The sequence below is a fragment of the Pediculus humanus genome, genomic scaffold (assembly GCF_000006295.1).
Source record: "Pediculus humanus corporis 1103172107574 genomic scaffold, whole genome shotgun sequence".
Classification (NCBI taxonomy): Eukaryota; Metazoa; Arthropoda; class Insecta; order Psocodea; family Pediculidae; genus Pediculus; species Pediculus humanus.
The window spans coordinates 365,327-378,731 of NW_002987189.1; the positions used below are offsets into that span (position 1 = coordinate 365,327).

The 13,405-nt window shown below is 29.7% G+C and overlaps 2 protein-coding genes across 2 annotated transcripts; one reads left to right on the forward strand and one right to left on the reverse strand.

Annotated features, from left to right (window-relative positions):
• Positions 1–1,038: 1,038 nt before the first annotated feature.
• On the reverse strand, positions 1,039–2,972 carry Phum_PHUM221100 (zinc finger protein DHHC domain containing protein, putative; the record flags this gene model as incomplete). Its single annotated transcript, XM_002425752.1, has 7 exons — positions 1,039–1,183; positions 1,262–1,536; positions 1,647–1,796; positions 1,892–2,041; positions 2,149–2,312; positions 2,395–2,658; positions 2,918–2,972. The coding sequence occupies 7 exons, from the start codon at positions 2,970–2,972 to the stop codon at positions 1,039–1,041; spliced, it is 1,203 nt and encodes a 400-aa protein (XP_002425797.1).
• Positions 2,973–6,892: 3,920 nt separating this feature from the next.
• On the forward strand, positions 6,893–9,314 carry Phum_PHUM221110 (uncharacterized protein; the record flags this gene model as incomplete). The annotated part of the gene is made up of 3 exons (XM_002425753.1): positions 6,893–7,150; positions 8,682–8,880; positions 9,118–9,314. 3 exons carry the CDS (start codon positions 6,893–6,895, stop codon positions 9,312–9,314), a joined length of 654 nt encoding a protein of 217 aa, XP_002425798.1.
• Between the last annotated feature and the right edge of the window lie 4,091 nt (positions 9,315–13,405).

Genomic DNA, 13,405 nt, shown 5'->3' on the forward strand with positions numbered 1-13,405 from the left:
TCGATTTCAACTTACGTCAAAAAGTATAGGGAAGGTTGAGTGAATCTCTCTCTCTTTCTCCCTCTCTCACATTTTTCCCGTTCTATCTAACTCTCTCTCTCCGACGCTTGCGCTTTCTCCCTTACGAAACCCCCTCCTTCTCCCCCAACCCCCTCTCACCCTCTGTTGCTGCTGCTGCTCCTCGTTCGAATCGAAAACGTTTGCGTTTGTTTTGTTTGCATTTTTGTGAGTTCGTTCTCGTCTCACGTTTTCTTTTACGTCGTCGGTTTTTCTTCTTTTTTTTTTTTTTTCATCACGAACCTCTTTTCCCGTTTCCCGTTTATCAAAAAGGAAATTTTTACTTTTTATTGACTTCACGCGAAGATCCCACAGGATCTATATATATATATATATATATATATATATATATATATATATATCGACATCGTGCGCGTGACACAATTTAAAGATTTTAATCGACTTCTCTTTACATTACCGATAATTAAAATAATTAAAATAATTAAAATAATAATATATTTATATTAAATAAATAAATAAATAATTAATATAACGGACGAAATAATAATAATAATAATAATAATAATAATAATATGTACATGACGCGTAATACTTTTTAGAAAAAATAATAAATAAATAATAATAATAATAATAATAAAAATCAGATCGTTTTACAAAACGCGGCGGTGGTAACGTGACAATAATAATAATAATAATGATTTTTCCGCGGCGTAAAATTTAAAAAAAAAAAAAAAAATTAAAAACCGTTTGACGTTACGTCGTCGAGCTGCCATTTTTTTTTTTTTTTTTTTTTCCAGAGTAATGAAAACGTTTTTCATGAGAACAAATTCACTTTTTTTTTTTTTTTTTTAAAAGCTCCGATCGTAGAAAAAAAAAGAAAAGAAAAGAATACGAGAAGAAATGACGCGAAAAATAATAATAATAATAATAATAATAAATACTTTTTTTTTTCCCCATTTCCTCTTCGGCTTTTCGTTTCTTTTCCCATTCCTTTCTCCTCCTTCTCCTCCATCTTCTCCTTCATCGCGTTTTTTTATCGTCGTCAGTCACAGATTTAGATAATTTGTTACCGTTGATTTCAATGACGCAACAACGAGGAAACCAACCCTTTTGTTCAATTTGATCTCCACCCTCTTTGTTTATCATTTCGCCAAACAACCAATTCCTGTATTTTTAAAAAACAACGTTAAACATCCTTTTCTCCAGACAGATATAATAATAATGATAATAATTGATAACAAACTTTCTCCATCTGGTAACCAAAACGTTATCACCGACGTTTAATCGTAATCTATTTTCATCCGTGCACGGAATCGAAAATAAAACTTTGAATCCAAAAACAACCGGAAACCAACGTCCGGAATATTTTTTCACAACGGCATAAGGTTTCGCTCTTGATTTCTTCTCACTTTTTTGTTCGATTTGTTCTCTCGTGAGAGTGTATTGATCGCAATTTAAATTCGATGCGATCGACCAATAAATTCCATCACCGATCGGTGTCAAATCCCGATTGAAAACCTATCGGAAAAAGGTGAGGGGAAAGGGGAAAGGGGGAGGAGGGAAAAAATTAAAACTTTCGCAAAACGTAAATAAAAACAATCAAAACCTTTCACATTCTTATTCATTACCTGAAGTACGTTTTGAACGAGTCCCAAATTATATGGAAAAACAAAAGGTTCAATGGGTTCACCCTTTGCATGTGCCACCAACCTTCTATGAACGGCCTTATCAACTATCCAATCTTCAATTCCTGTTTGATTTCTCATAACGCTTCTCACCTTTAAAAAAATCATTATTATTATAAATTTAATTTTGATTGGAATAATAATAATAATAATAATAATAATAATAATAATAATAATAATAAACTCACTTGAAAGAAAAGTAATATGCCAACTCCTAAAACAACACCAATTGATAAACCTAATGAAAAAACACATGAAACTGTTCCGATTCCACTGAGTGTCACAAGAGGATCTGTACCCCTTCCAAAATGTAAATACCATCCCTTAAATTTCCACGTCTTAATATAAAAATTTTATAAGTGAGATGTGGTGAAAAGTGAGAGAGAGAGAGAGAGAGAGAGAAAAAAGACAGAGTGAGAGAAAGAGAGAGAAAAAATCAACTTACTCGATTGAGTGCTCTGTAAAGGGAACATGATAATATTACAGTACTTTGAATGCAGGCACAAAAAGCGAATAAAAGAAATAATATAAACTGAGCTTGATTTTTAAAACCAACACAAGTGTTTATCCATGGACAATGATGATCCATTTTTAAAACGCATCTCTGACCTGAAATATTCAATTTGAAAACAAACACAAAACAAACAACAGAAAAATTTTAAACTCGAGCGATAAAAAAAAAAAAACTTACATTTTTTACAATGATGAGATCTGGGTGCCTTGTAACCGAGGCAAACATTACAAAATTGTAAATATTTAGTATCACTGTTACCAGGTTTCCATTCTTTAGGTAGAAAACCAGGTCCGTTAAAAACTGTTGATAAAAAATTTGATATAACTAACACGCATAAAAAAAGAAATGTTGTCGCATTTAAAAGTCCACCTATTGAATGTTGTGGGGGCCACCACTGTGCATTACAATAAACTGTTGTCAACGACACTATTTTTATAATTACTGAAAATATATATAAAAAATAAAACAAATCATCATCATTATTATTATTGTCATGTCAATTCATCATGTGAATTCTTATATATTACATAAAACACACAAACACATTATTATTATCATTATTCTTTTAACATCATTTAAAATAAATAATGAATATAAAGAATGATGAAAAATTTAATAAAGTGTTGACAAGGTTAGGTTATGTTAGTAAAAACAACCAAATCCAAATCAAAAAAAAAAAAATTAAATAATTTTTACTAACAGAGAGTGATTATGGGTCCCCATCCGTATAATCTATCGAATGGAGTAACGCACATATTTTACTATTAATTTAATAAATCAAAAAAAAAAAAAAAAAGAAAAGAAAAATATTCACTGGCACATGTAATAAAGACATTATCTTCATTGCCTCTTCTTATTATTTGATTTACGACTTTGCAGTGCTGCCACATTTGATTTTCAAAAAAAAAAAAAAACAATAAACTATTTTTATTTTTTTTTAACGGTTTTCTTTTCTTTTTTTTTTTTTTTTCAAAAAATTTTAATCGCGTGCTCTTGATTGATGACCGCTAACAATTAAAATAATTTATTTTAACAAATATTTTTAAAAAATCCCGTTAAAACCACGTCGACGTCATTTTGACCGGAAAACAAAACAAAACAAAACAAACAAAATGGCGGGAATCTTTTCCCCCCCCCGTTAATGGTTGGCACTAAAAAAATTCGTCGTTACAACTTTCGAAAATTTTAAATTAATTAATTAACAAAAAAATAAAATAATAATAATAATAATAATTAAACGGAGATTGTACGGAATGATTACAAAGAATGACTATTCCTTTTGTCGTAAATAATAATAATAATAATAATAATAATAATAATAATAATAATAATAACAATAATAATAATAATAATAATAATAATGGTTATAAAACGAACAGACTAATTGAATCTACACGGTTACAGTTAGTAGTAAAATATTAAAAAAATTTATTTAACGGGTTATTTAAACAATTGACACGAAGTCAATATATATATAAATATATATTCAATTGTCCAGTAATAATAATAATAATAATAATAATAATAATAATAACGGTACCGATAAAATTTATCGTTTTTTTTTTTTTTTACTAAAAAACAAGTTCGCTTAATAATAATAATAAAATGATGACGATCGCGATTTGACGTTCGTTACAAACATTTTCTATATATACATAAAAATTATTATTATTATTTTCCTTTTTTTGTAAGAACAAGATTTATATTTACAATTTAAATAAAATATAATAATTAATTTCATCGTGATTTATTTTCATTTGAATTTATAAAAAATGGCGGCGAGTAATAAAAAAATTAAAAAAAAAAAAAAAAAAAAATTTATTTTCCATCAATCGAGATTGATTTTTCATTCGTAAGGTAAGTAAATAAATAAATAAATAAAATTCAAAATGGCGTCATATGATAAATTTCGCACGCGCGTGAATGAATATTAATAATAAGAAAAAAAATTTAAATCGAAAGGCATTACATATCTCGACGATTCGATATATCGATTTATATAAACGAAATATTATGTGTGGGTACGCGCGTACCTGAATCCTCACGACGACGACACGAAAGTACGCGCGCACTAACGAACGGGATTTAAGTACGCATGCACTTTACATAAGAGAGAGTATTAATGCGAATTTAATTAAAAATTTTTTAATGAAAAGAGTGGAATGCGTGTGCACGTGTGCACGTGCGTGAGTGCGTGTGTGCGCGTTCAAACATATGTACACGTACGTATATATATATATAAATAATAAATTAATAAGTTTTGACAAAGTCTCGTAAATAAAAAGGAAAAATTGTTAATTAAATAACCCGGGAAACTATTAATTTAATTTTCGAAACTTTAATTAGCTCCCCCCCCACTTTAACCTTTCCCATCTTACCCCCACACCCGTCGCCCCCCTCCAAAAATATTTTCTTTAAATTATAAAAACTTTTCTAAAAAGTTATTTAATTTTATCAAAAGCAAATCATGTGTGTGTGTGGTGCGTATATATATATATATATAAGCTTTTTCCTATCGATAAAGAAAACCTGGTTTGAGATAAAACTTTTTAATTTTCTCTCTCTCTCTCTCTCACTCACTTTTCTTCTCATCTCTTTCTAACGATCCTCACGCATCAAATCCTTTCGCATTTTATTAATGATAATGATGATGATGATGATGATGATGATGATGATGATGGTGGTGGTGAAAAAGAATGACAAAAACATTATGACCGTTTTTTAATACCAGGTGGTAATTAATATAATAAACACCTGTCCCCCTGCGAAACGATTTTAATTATTAATAATAATAATGATGATGATGATGATAATAATAATGATAATAAATTTATTGATATCAGATAAAATATTAATTTAATATTTTTTTTTTTTTTTAATCGATCAATCAATCAATAAATTTTTTTTTTTTTTTTTTTTTAATGTTTTCCACACAATTTCTCGCTTTCACAATTTTTCGTAGTTTTTTTTTTTCGAATGATTTGAGGGAGGGAGGGGAGGGGGAAAAAATAATAAAAAAATTATAAAATGAAGAGGTTTCGTAAATAATATACAATAAAAAAAAGTAACAATTAATGATGCAAACTCAGCATCTTCCCTGGACCCACGACAACCCATAACGTATACCTTAAATATCTCACGTTTAACGAACAGGTTGTCAGTTATTAATTTTATCTCGTACCTGACGGTTGATGGTTCGTATGAAAATACGTCGCGTTGCGTTTCCGTTTGCGTTTTAATAAAAAAAAGATTTTTTACGCCGCGTACGAGTGATAAGAACGCGTACGAATCGTTTTTAATAATTTTTTTTGATTCGGTAAATAAGGAGTCAATTTGAAAAAACTTTTTTTTTGCTGTGGGTGTTGTTTCTCCTCCTCTTCCTGTCGTGTTATACCCGTTTCCCACCCCCCCATCTTCCTCGACTCTCCCCCCCCGCGCGCCTCCCAGTTAAAATTACACTAAAAGGTTTTCGCTCGATAAAATTCAAAACTTTAATTTATTTTATTTTATTTTTATTCGAAAAGTTTTTTTTCTTTTTTTTTTTTTTCTGTGTGTGTGTGTGTGTTTGAAAAACGTTATAAGTTTTCGCGTCTTCTGCTAATAATAAAAATAAATAAATAAATAGGTAAATAAATAAAATTATTTTTTCAAAGTTTTCTTTCTTTTTTTTTTTTCTTTTTTTGTAAATTTGGTAACGCGATTTATTCCAAATGAGAAAATTGTTTAGAAAGATGTCGAGAATGAAATTAAAAATGGAAAATTTTTTTATATAAAAAGTTTATTATTTATTACAAAAGAGAGCGAAAGAGAAAAAGAGAGGGTGAGAAAGTTAGAAAAGAAATAGAGACAGAGAGGAGAGAAAGAGGGAGAGAAAGAGAAAGAGAGGGAAACAAAAGAGTGGGGAAAAAGAGAGAATGAAAAAGTTAAAAAAGAGATAGAGAAAGGGAGAAAGGAAGAGAGAAAGGGAGAGAGACAGAAGCAAAAGAGTGGGGAAAAACAGAAAGAAAGGAAAGAGAAGAAAGAAAGAGAGTAAAGTAGAAGTAAGAAAAAAAGAGAAAGTGAGAAAGTTAAAAAAGAATTAGAGAGAGAGAGAGAAAAAGGAAAAAAGAGAGAGGGAGAATAAGAGTGGGGAAAGAGAGAAAAAGACAGAAAGAAAAGAGAGAGAAAAAATAGGAAAAGAAAAAAGAATAGAGAAGGAGAGAGAAGCAAAAGAGTGAGGAAAAAAGAGAAAAAAAACAGGAAGAAAAATCAGAGAAAAAATAGAGAAAGTGTAGAAAAGAGAGGGAGAAGCAAAATAGTGTGGAGAGAAAGAAATGAGAGAGAGGAAATAGAGAAAGGAGAGAGAAAGAGAAAGAGAGAGAGAGAAAAACGATACAGTTAAAAAAAGCAAAAAAAAAAAAAAATAATTATTTAATTAATTAATCGATATCCTTTTACGTTCTCTCTTTATTATTATTAATATTATTATTATTAATTTTTTTTTTAATGAAAAAATTTTTTATTAAAACGCAGGTGCGTGTATGTAAGAAGTGCGTGCGTATGCGTGAAGGAGGGAACCCCCCCCCAAAAAAAAGGAATTTACAATAAAATCGAAATGTAATCATTATACCATACGCTCACAAACACACACAACGACAACGACGACGTCGACGACGGGGAAAATTTTTGGATGAAAATGTTCGTAAAAGGTCGGAAAACCTTTTGTGAATTTGAAACCTCCGGAGGAGGATTTTACAGTCCGACATCAAGTCCAGAAACCTTTTATTCGTCTACTCATTCATCAACATTAGCCAACCTTTCATCAAACGAATATTATTCTAATTGCTTTGGAAAAATGAAAAATATTCAAATAACGGAACCGGAAGGAATTCCCTTTTCCGATGATGAATCAAAATTAAAAGAATTTAAAAATTTCAATGATTTTTTCACAAAGGTAATTATTATTAATTTATCATCATCATCATCATTTTTTTTTTCTTCTTTTTTCCTTTTTCCTCCTCCTTTCTTCCAAATTTTCCCTTTGAACATTCCTACATTTTAATAATAATAATAATTTTAAACCTTTTCATTCTTTTTTTTTTCCTCTCTCTTTCATTCCCGTTTCCTTTTTTTTATTCCTTTTTTTTCCTTTCTTCCTTTCTTTTTTTTGATTTCCTTTTTTTCAATTCTTTTCCGAACGAAATAAAATAATAATAATAATAATGATAATAATAAAAAATAAAGGACAAGATTAATAATTATAAAATAATAATAATAATAATAATAATAATAATAATAAAATATTAATTTTTTCCTTTTTTTTTTTTTTTGTAAAACTCTAATCATCATCATCATCATGATTATCATTATTATTATTATTATTATCATCGTCATTTTTTTTTGAATTGAAGTTTACTCGACAATAAATTGTTTAATTTTTTAACTTCCATATTTGTTAAAAAGTTTTTTTTTTTTTATACACGATTACAATAAAAAAAAAAAGTTTTTTTTTTGAAAAAAAAGTTTTTTTTTTTTACGTGGTTTCGAATGAATTTAAATATAATTTATTATTATTATTATTATTATTATTATTATTATTATTATTATTATTATTAACAATAAAATAAAAAAAAGTTTTACGGCGTTAGTACAAAAAAAAAAAAAATTAACGTGGACTCCCCACTAGGGAAAATAGAAGGAAAATGAAGGAAAACTTTTCCCTCGTGTCTTAAAGAAAAAGATTACCTATTTTCATACTCCTCCCTTATCATTATCATTATTATCATTATTATTATTATTAATATATGCATGTGGGCAAGTTGAAAATATATGAATGCCTGAATTGGAAAAATATTTTCCTTAATAATATCATCATCATTATCATTGTCTTAAAAAAACAACGGTGAGTATCCTATACCGGCTATATATCCTGTCGCCACCTCTCTCTCTCTTTCTCTCTCTCTTATCTCTCTTTCTCTCTCTCTTATCTCTCTTTCTCTATTTCCTTCATCTCTTTTTTTCTGCTTTCTGTTTCTTTCACCCTGTCAAATTTCTCCCTTTCTATTTGCTTTCTCTTTCCCTGTCTGTTTTTCTCTCACCATTTCTCTTTCTCTGTTTTCTCTCTCTCTCTCTCTCTCTTTATCTTTTTTTCTCTTTCACCCTGTCTGTATTTCTCTCACCCCTTTTCTTTTTCTTCTTCTCTCTCTGCCTGTCTTTCTCTCACCCTTTCCCTTTCTTTTTTTTTTCTTCCTCTCCTTTTTTTCTGTCTTTCCTCTCTCCTCTATCTCCCTATCTCCATTTTCCTATCTCTCTTTCCCACTTTCTCTCTCTCTTCCCCGTTCCTCCTCCTAATTTCTCTCCTCCACCATCTTTATTTTTTTATCATCACTAACAGTTTTAAATCCATATTAAATACACAGTCTTTGTAGTTATTATTATTAGTATTATTATTATTATTATTATTATTATTATTACTTTATTTCCAGGGCGTTAATCAAAAATCATACGAAGGAAACGTAAAAGAAAATTACGTGCCTGTCATCCTGGGTAAAAAAAACGAAATGGAAAATGGCGAATCCATAATGGAAAAAAAATATTTAGGATGTGAGAGTAAGAAAAAATCATTCACGGAAAATCATCGGCGTGGAAATTCAAAGACGGAAAACTATCGTGAGGATGGTGACGGTGACGTCACCGCGTCGACGCGAGTGACGAAAACAAACTTCTACTACGACGATAAAAAATTTTTTAAAAAAATTATTAATAATAATAATAATAATTACGTGTGTGATAATTCGATTGAAAAATATCGCGACGTCGACGACGAACATGTTGATGGTGGTGGTGGTGGCGGTGGCAGTGGCAGTGGCGGTTTTATAAAAAACAAAACGTTCAGAACAACAAAAATAACAAACGATAAAGGAATAGAAATATTAAAAAGAAGACGTTTGGCGGCGAACGCGAGAGAACGGAAACGGATGAACAGTCTTAACGATGCTTTCGATAGACTACGTGAAGTTGTACCGAGTTTGGGAAACGACCGGAAATTATCAAAATACGAAACGTTACAAATGGCTCAAACCTATATAAGCGCACTTTATGCTCTGTTAAAAGATTGACCGGAAATAATAAATTATTTATCATTATTATTATTATCATTATTATTTACAAACACATCCGGAAAATACAAAAAAAAAAAAATTCACGACTTTCCTCACTTAAATCGTTCGCGACGTGGTAATAACAACAACAACAACAATAATAATAATTATTATTATTAATAAAACTAAAAACGAAGAGAATCACGTGGCAGGAGAATAATAATAATAATGAAAAAGTACGCTCGGTGCCATTTTTTATCCCGTAATTAAATAATAATAATAATTTTTAAAAACATCTCAATTATAAACGCGGCGGCGAACTTTAGAAAAAAAAAAAATTTTTTTTTTTTTTATTACTTTTAATACTCGTAAATCATTCCAGGGATTGTTCAACTGGAATTTTTTTTTCTATGTTTTCTTCTTCTTCTTCTTCTTCTTCACCTTCATCTTCTTATTCTTTTTTCAATCTTCTTGGGTAATGGTTCCGGTATTAATAATAATAATAATAACGCGTTGTTATTATTACGATTGTGTGACGATGCGAGTATTAAAAATAATAATAATAAAAAATTTTCTCCAGCTCCAGCAGAAAAAAAAATCGTTTTTCTTTTCTCTCTTTTAATTATTATAAATTTAATTAATTAAAATTAAGACAAACGTTTTGTTGTTTTTTTATTCTGAAAATTATTTTTAATTATTTGGAAAATTTTGAGAACGAACGTGAAAAACGTGCGGGCGAACGGGGGGCGAGCGTTTCATTTTCAAACGATTTGTTTTTACTGGTTGAAAAAAAAGGGAAATTTGTTCCGTTTATTCTCTTACTGTTTTATTACTATATACAAATAAAGAACAAAAAAGTAGAGAGAGAGAGAGAGAGAAGGACAAAATAGACAATAAAGAACGAGAGAGAGAGAGAGAGAGAGAGAGAGAGAGAGAGAGAGAGAAAGATACAAAGAAAGAAAGGGAAAAAATGAGAGAGATACAAAGAAAGAAAGGGGAAAATGAGAGAGAGAGACACACACACAAAGGAATAGGAAAAAAAAACAAGTGAAAAACAGGCAGAGCAAAAAGAGAAGTAAAAAGGAAAAGAGAGAAAGAAAACAGAAAGATACAAAGAAAAATGGGGAAAAAGGGGAGAAAAAAAGAGAGGGAGGGGAGGGAGGGGAGAGGAACAGAGAAAGAAAAAAAATGAGAAAGAGACAGGAAAAAAAGAGAAAAGTAGAATGAGAATGTTAGGGAGAGAGAAAAAGAAAGAAAAAAATAGAAGAAGAGAGGAAGAGAGAGAGAGAGAAATAAAGAGCCAGAAATAGAAAAAAAGAGAAGAAGAGAGATAAATAGAGAGAGAGAAGCAAAAGAGTGTGAACAGAGAGAAAGAAAGCAGAAAGAAAGGAGAGAGAAAAGAGACTGAGAGATAGTAAGAGAACAAGAAAAGGAAAGACTGAAACAAAGAGAGAGCCAGAAAGAGAGAAAAAGAAATAGAGAGAGAGAAAAAGAGTAATTTTTTTTTTTTTGCCCCAACAACCGGAAAAGAAAAATATAAGAGAAAATAAAAACTTATATATAAATAAACTTTTATGGATGGCAATAAAAAGAATTTTTGTTTTTCCTTCTTTTTTCTTTTTTCTTTGGAAGGAAACAGAAAACCGGAAACTATTGGAAAAATAAAAATGTTTTATATCGAATATCGAAATAATCGATAAATAAAAAAAAAATCTGTTGAAATTTTTTTTTTTTTTTTTTTGTTAAATTTATCACGAAAATTAAAAAGAAAAAGAAAAAATTTTCCGGTTCAACCCGAAAAAAAAAGAAAAAAATAAAAATTTTTTTAAAAAAAAAATAAGTAAATAAATAAACGCGGCGTTAAATTATTGGTTTTTCGGGAAATGGGGAAGGAGTGGTGGGGTAGAGGGTGGAGGCGATGATAACGTCGTTCCTTGTCAGATAAGAAAATTTATATATATATACATTTCTCGATTTTTGATAACGATAAGTTGAATGTAATAACGAAAAAAAACAAACAAAAAAAAAAATTTAAAACGTCTTCTGCTTTTTACATTTTCCCACCCTCCACCCCTCCCCATCCCATCCCACCTTCCGACGGTTTCGAAAATTTCAACTCCTCCTTACCTCCTCCCTTTGAAAAAATAAATTTCACCCTTGAAAATAAAAACAATCGGAAAATTTTTTTTTAAATGTGACGTCACTAAAAAATAAAAAGTAAAAACGAGTCCCTGGATAATTTATTTTTTTTTTAAGGAGAGGGGGGAGAGGAAGGAATTTTTTGTACCTCTCCCAAATCTCGAACCCCTCTTCTCCTCCTTTCCTCCGGAATGCACGCACGTATTTCTGTATTTATTCGCGTGTAAAAATTTTTCTCGATTAATTTTTTTTTTTAATATAAACTTTATAAATAATAATAATAATAATAATGATTATTATGATGACGATGATAAAGATGATAATGATGATGATGATAACAATAAATTAAATGCCTTTCTCTCCGAATGTTACAAAAAAAAATTAAAAAAATTATTATTAATTCAAATAAATTAATTATAATGATTTTGCTTAATAAAAAATTCCAGGTGAAAACTTGGAACGCACGCGCGCATTCACGCACTCGCTCACGCACGCACGCAATATTCCATAAGCAGAAACCAACAACGTTTTTTAATTATTTTTTACACATTTTAATATCCGGTTTAATCGTTAAGAATAGGATTTGGGTACGAGGGAAGGGAGGAAGGAAGGGAGTTCGGGGAAAGTGTTTTCTTCTTCCACGACATTTTAATAAGAGGAAAATTATGGGAACTCGCGGCGCGTCGGAAAATCCCCGTGCGAGTGTAAAAAAAATTAAATGACTGACAAACGTTTAGTTCGAAAAAAAAAAAAATCGACGACGTTATGTAGGTGACGTGGCGTTAGTGAATGTGCGAATTAGTTAGTGACACGACTTTTTATTACTACTTCGTTAATTTTTATAATTATTTACTTTTTTTTTTTAATGAGAATCCGCTATTAAAAAAAAAAAATTAATTCGAACGACGACGACGACATTTTTATTTTTTTATTTAATCAACGTTCGGTGCGTGTGTGTGTGTGCGTGTGCGTGAGATCGTCATGTTTCTTAATTTTTATGTTTATTTCTTCTATTTTTAATCGAATCGTTTAAAATAATTATTAAAAAAAAATGGCGGATTTTATTAATTTGTGTTAATATTTTTAAGCTTTAAATGTTTCATGACTCTCTCTTCGTCTTCTTTTCTCTCTCGCTTTGTCTTATTTTCTTTCTCTCTCTTTTTCTCTTTATCTTCTTTTCTTTCTCTCTCTCTCTCTCATCATTTAGTACTCCATCCTTTTCTCTTTTCCTTCTTCTTCCATTATTTTTTCTTTTTCTTTCTTTAAATCCAATACGTTTTTCCTTTTCTTTATATTATCATCCCACATCTTTACCTTTTTCTTTTTCTCTCTCCCCTTCTTCTTTCATTTTTTCCTCCCCTACCTATCCTTTTAATTTTTGCTTCCAATGTGCCGTTTACGAATATCAAAACAAAAAAAAAAACATAAAAATTTCGCATTTGTTTTCTTTCCAAAATGTTTCCCCTCACAAAAAATCATCCTTTGACCCTTTTTTTTATTTATCATCATCATCATCATCATCATCATCATCACCATCGTTTTCATCAAACGACCTTCCTAATTGATCGTTACACAAATCGAAAACTCGTCCACCTCCCCCCCCTCGAAAAATAAAATTTTTTTCTTAGTCATGATGTTGTATTAACACGTGAAAATTATCGGTTCACAAATAAGTCGCATCTTTTATCGGGTTCGGTCTCGATAGAACATTCGATCCGCTTCTTCTTCTTCTTCTTCCACTTTTTCTTTTATGATGAATTGCTTTACTATCAAATTATATTCATTTAAGTTTTTTTTTTTTCTCCTCTTTTTTCGGTTTCTTTTTTAAAGAGGGAGGGGAGGGGGTTTATTTCCGAATAAATTTTATAAAAATTTGTCCAAGGTAACAACACCTTCATTAAATATATATATCAAGGTTTTAAACTTTTTTTTTTGTTGCAATCAATTTCTTCTGGTGATTTACTCGAGAC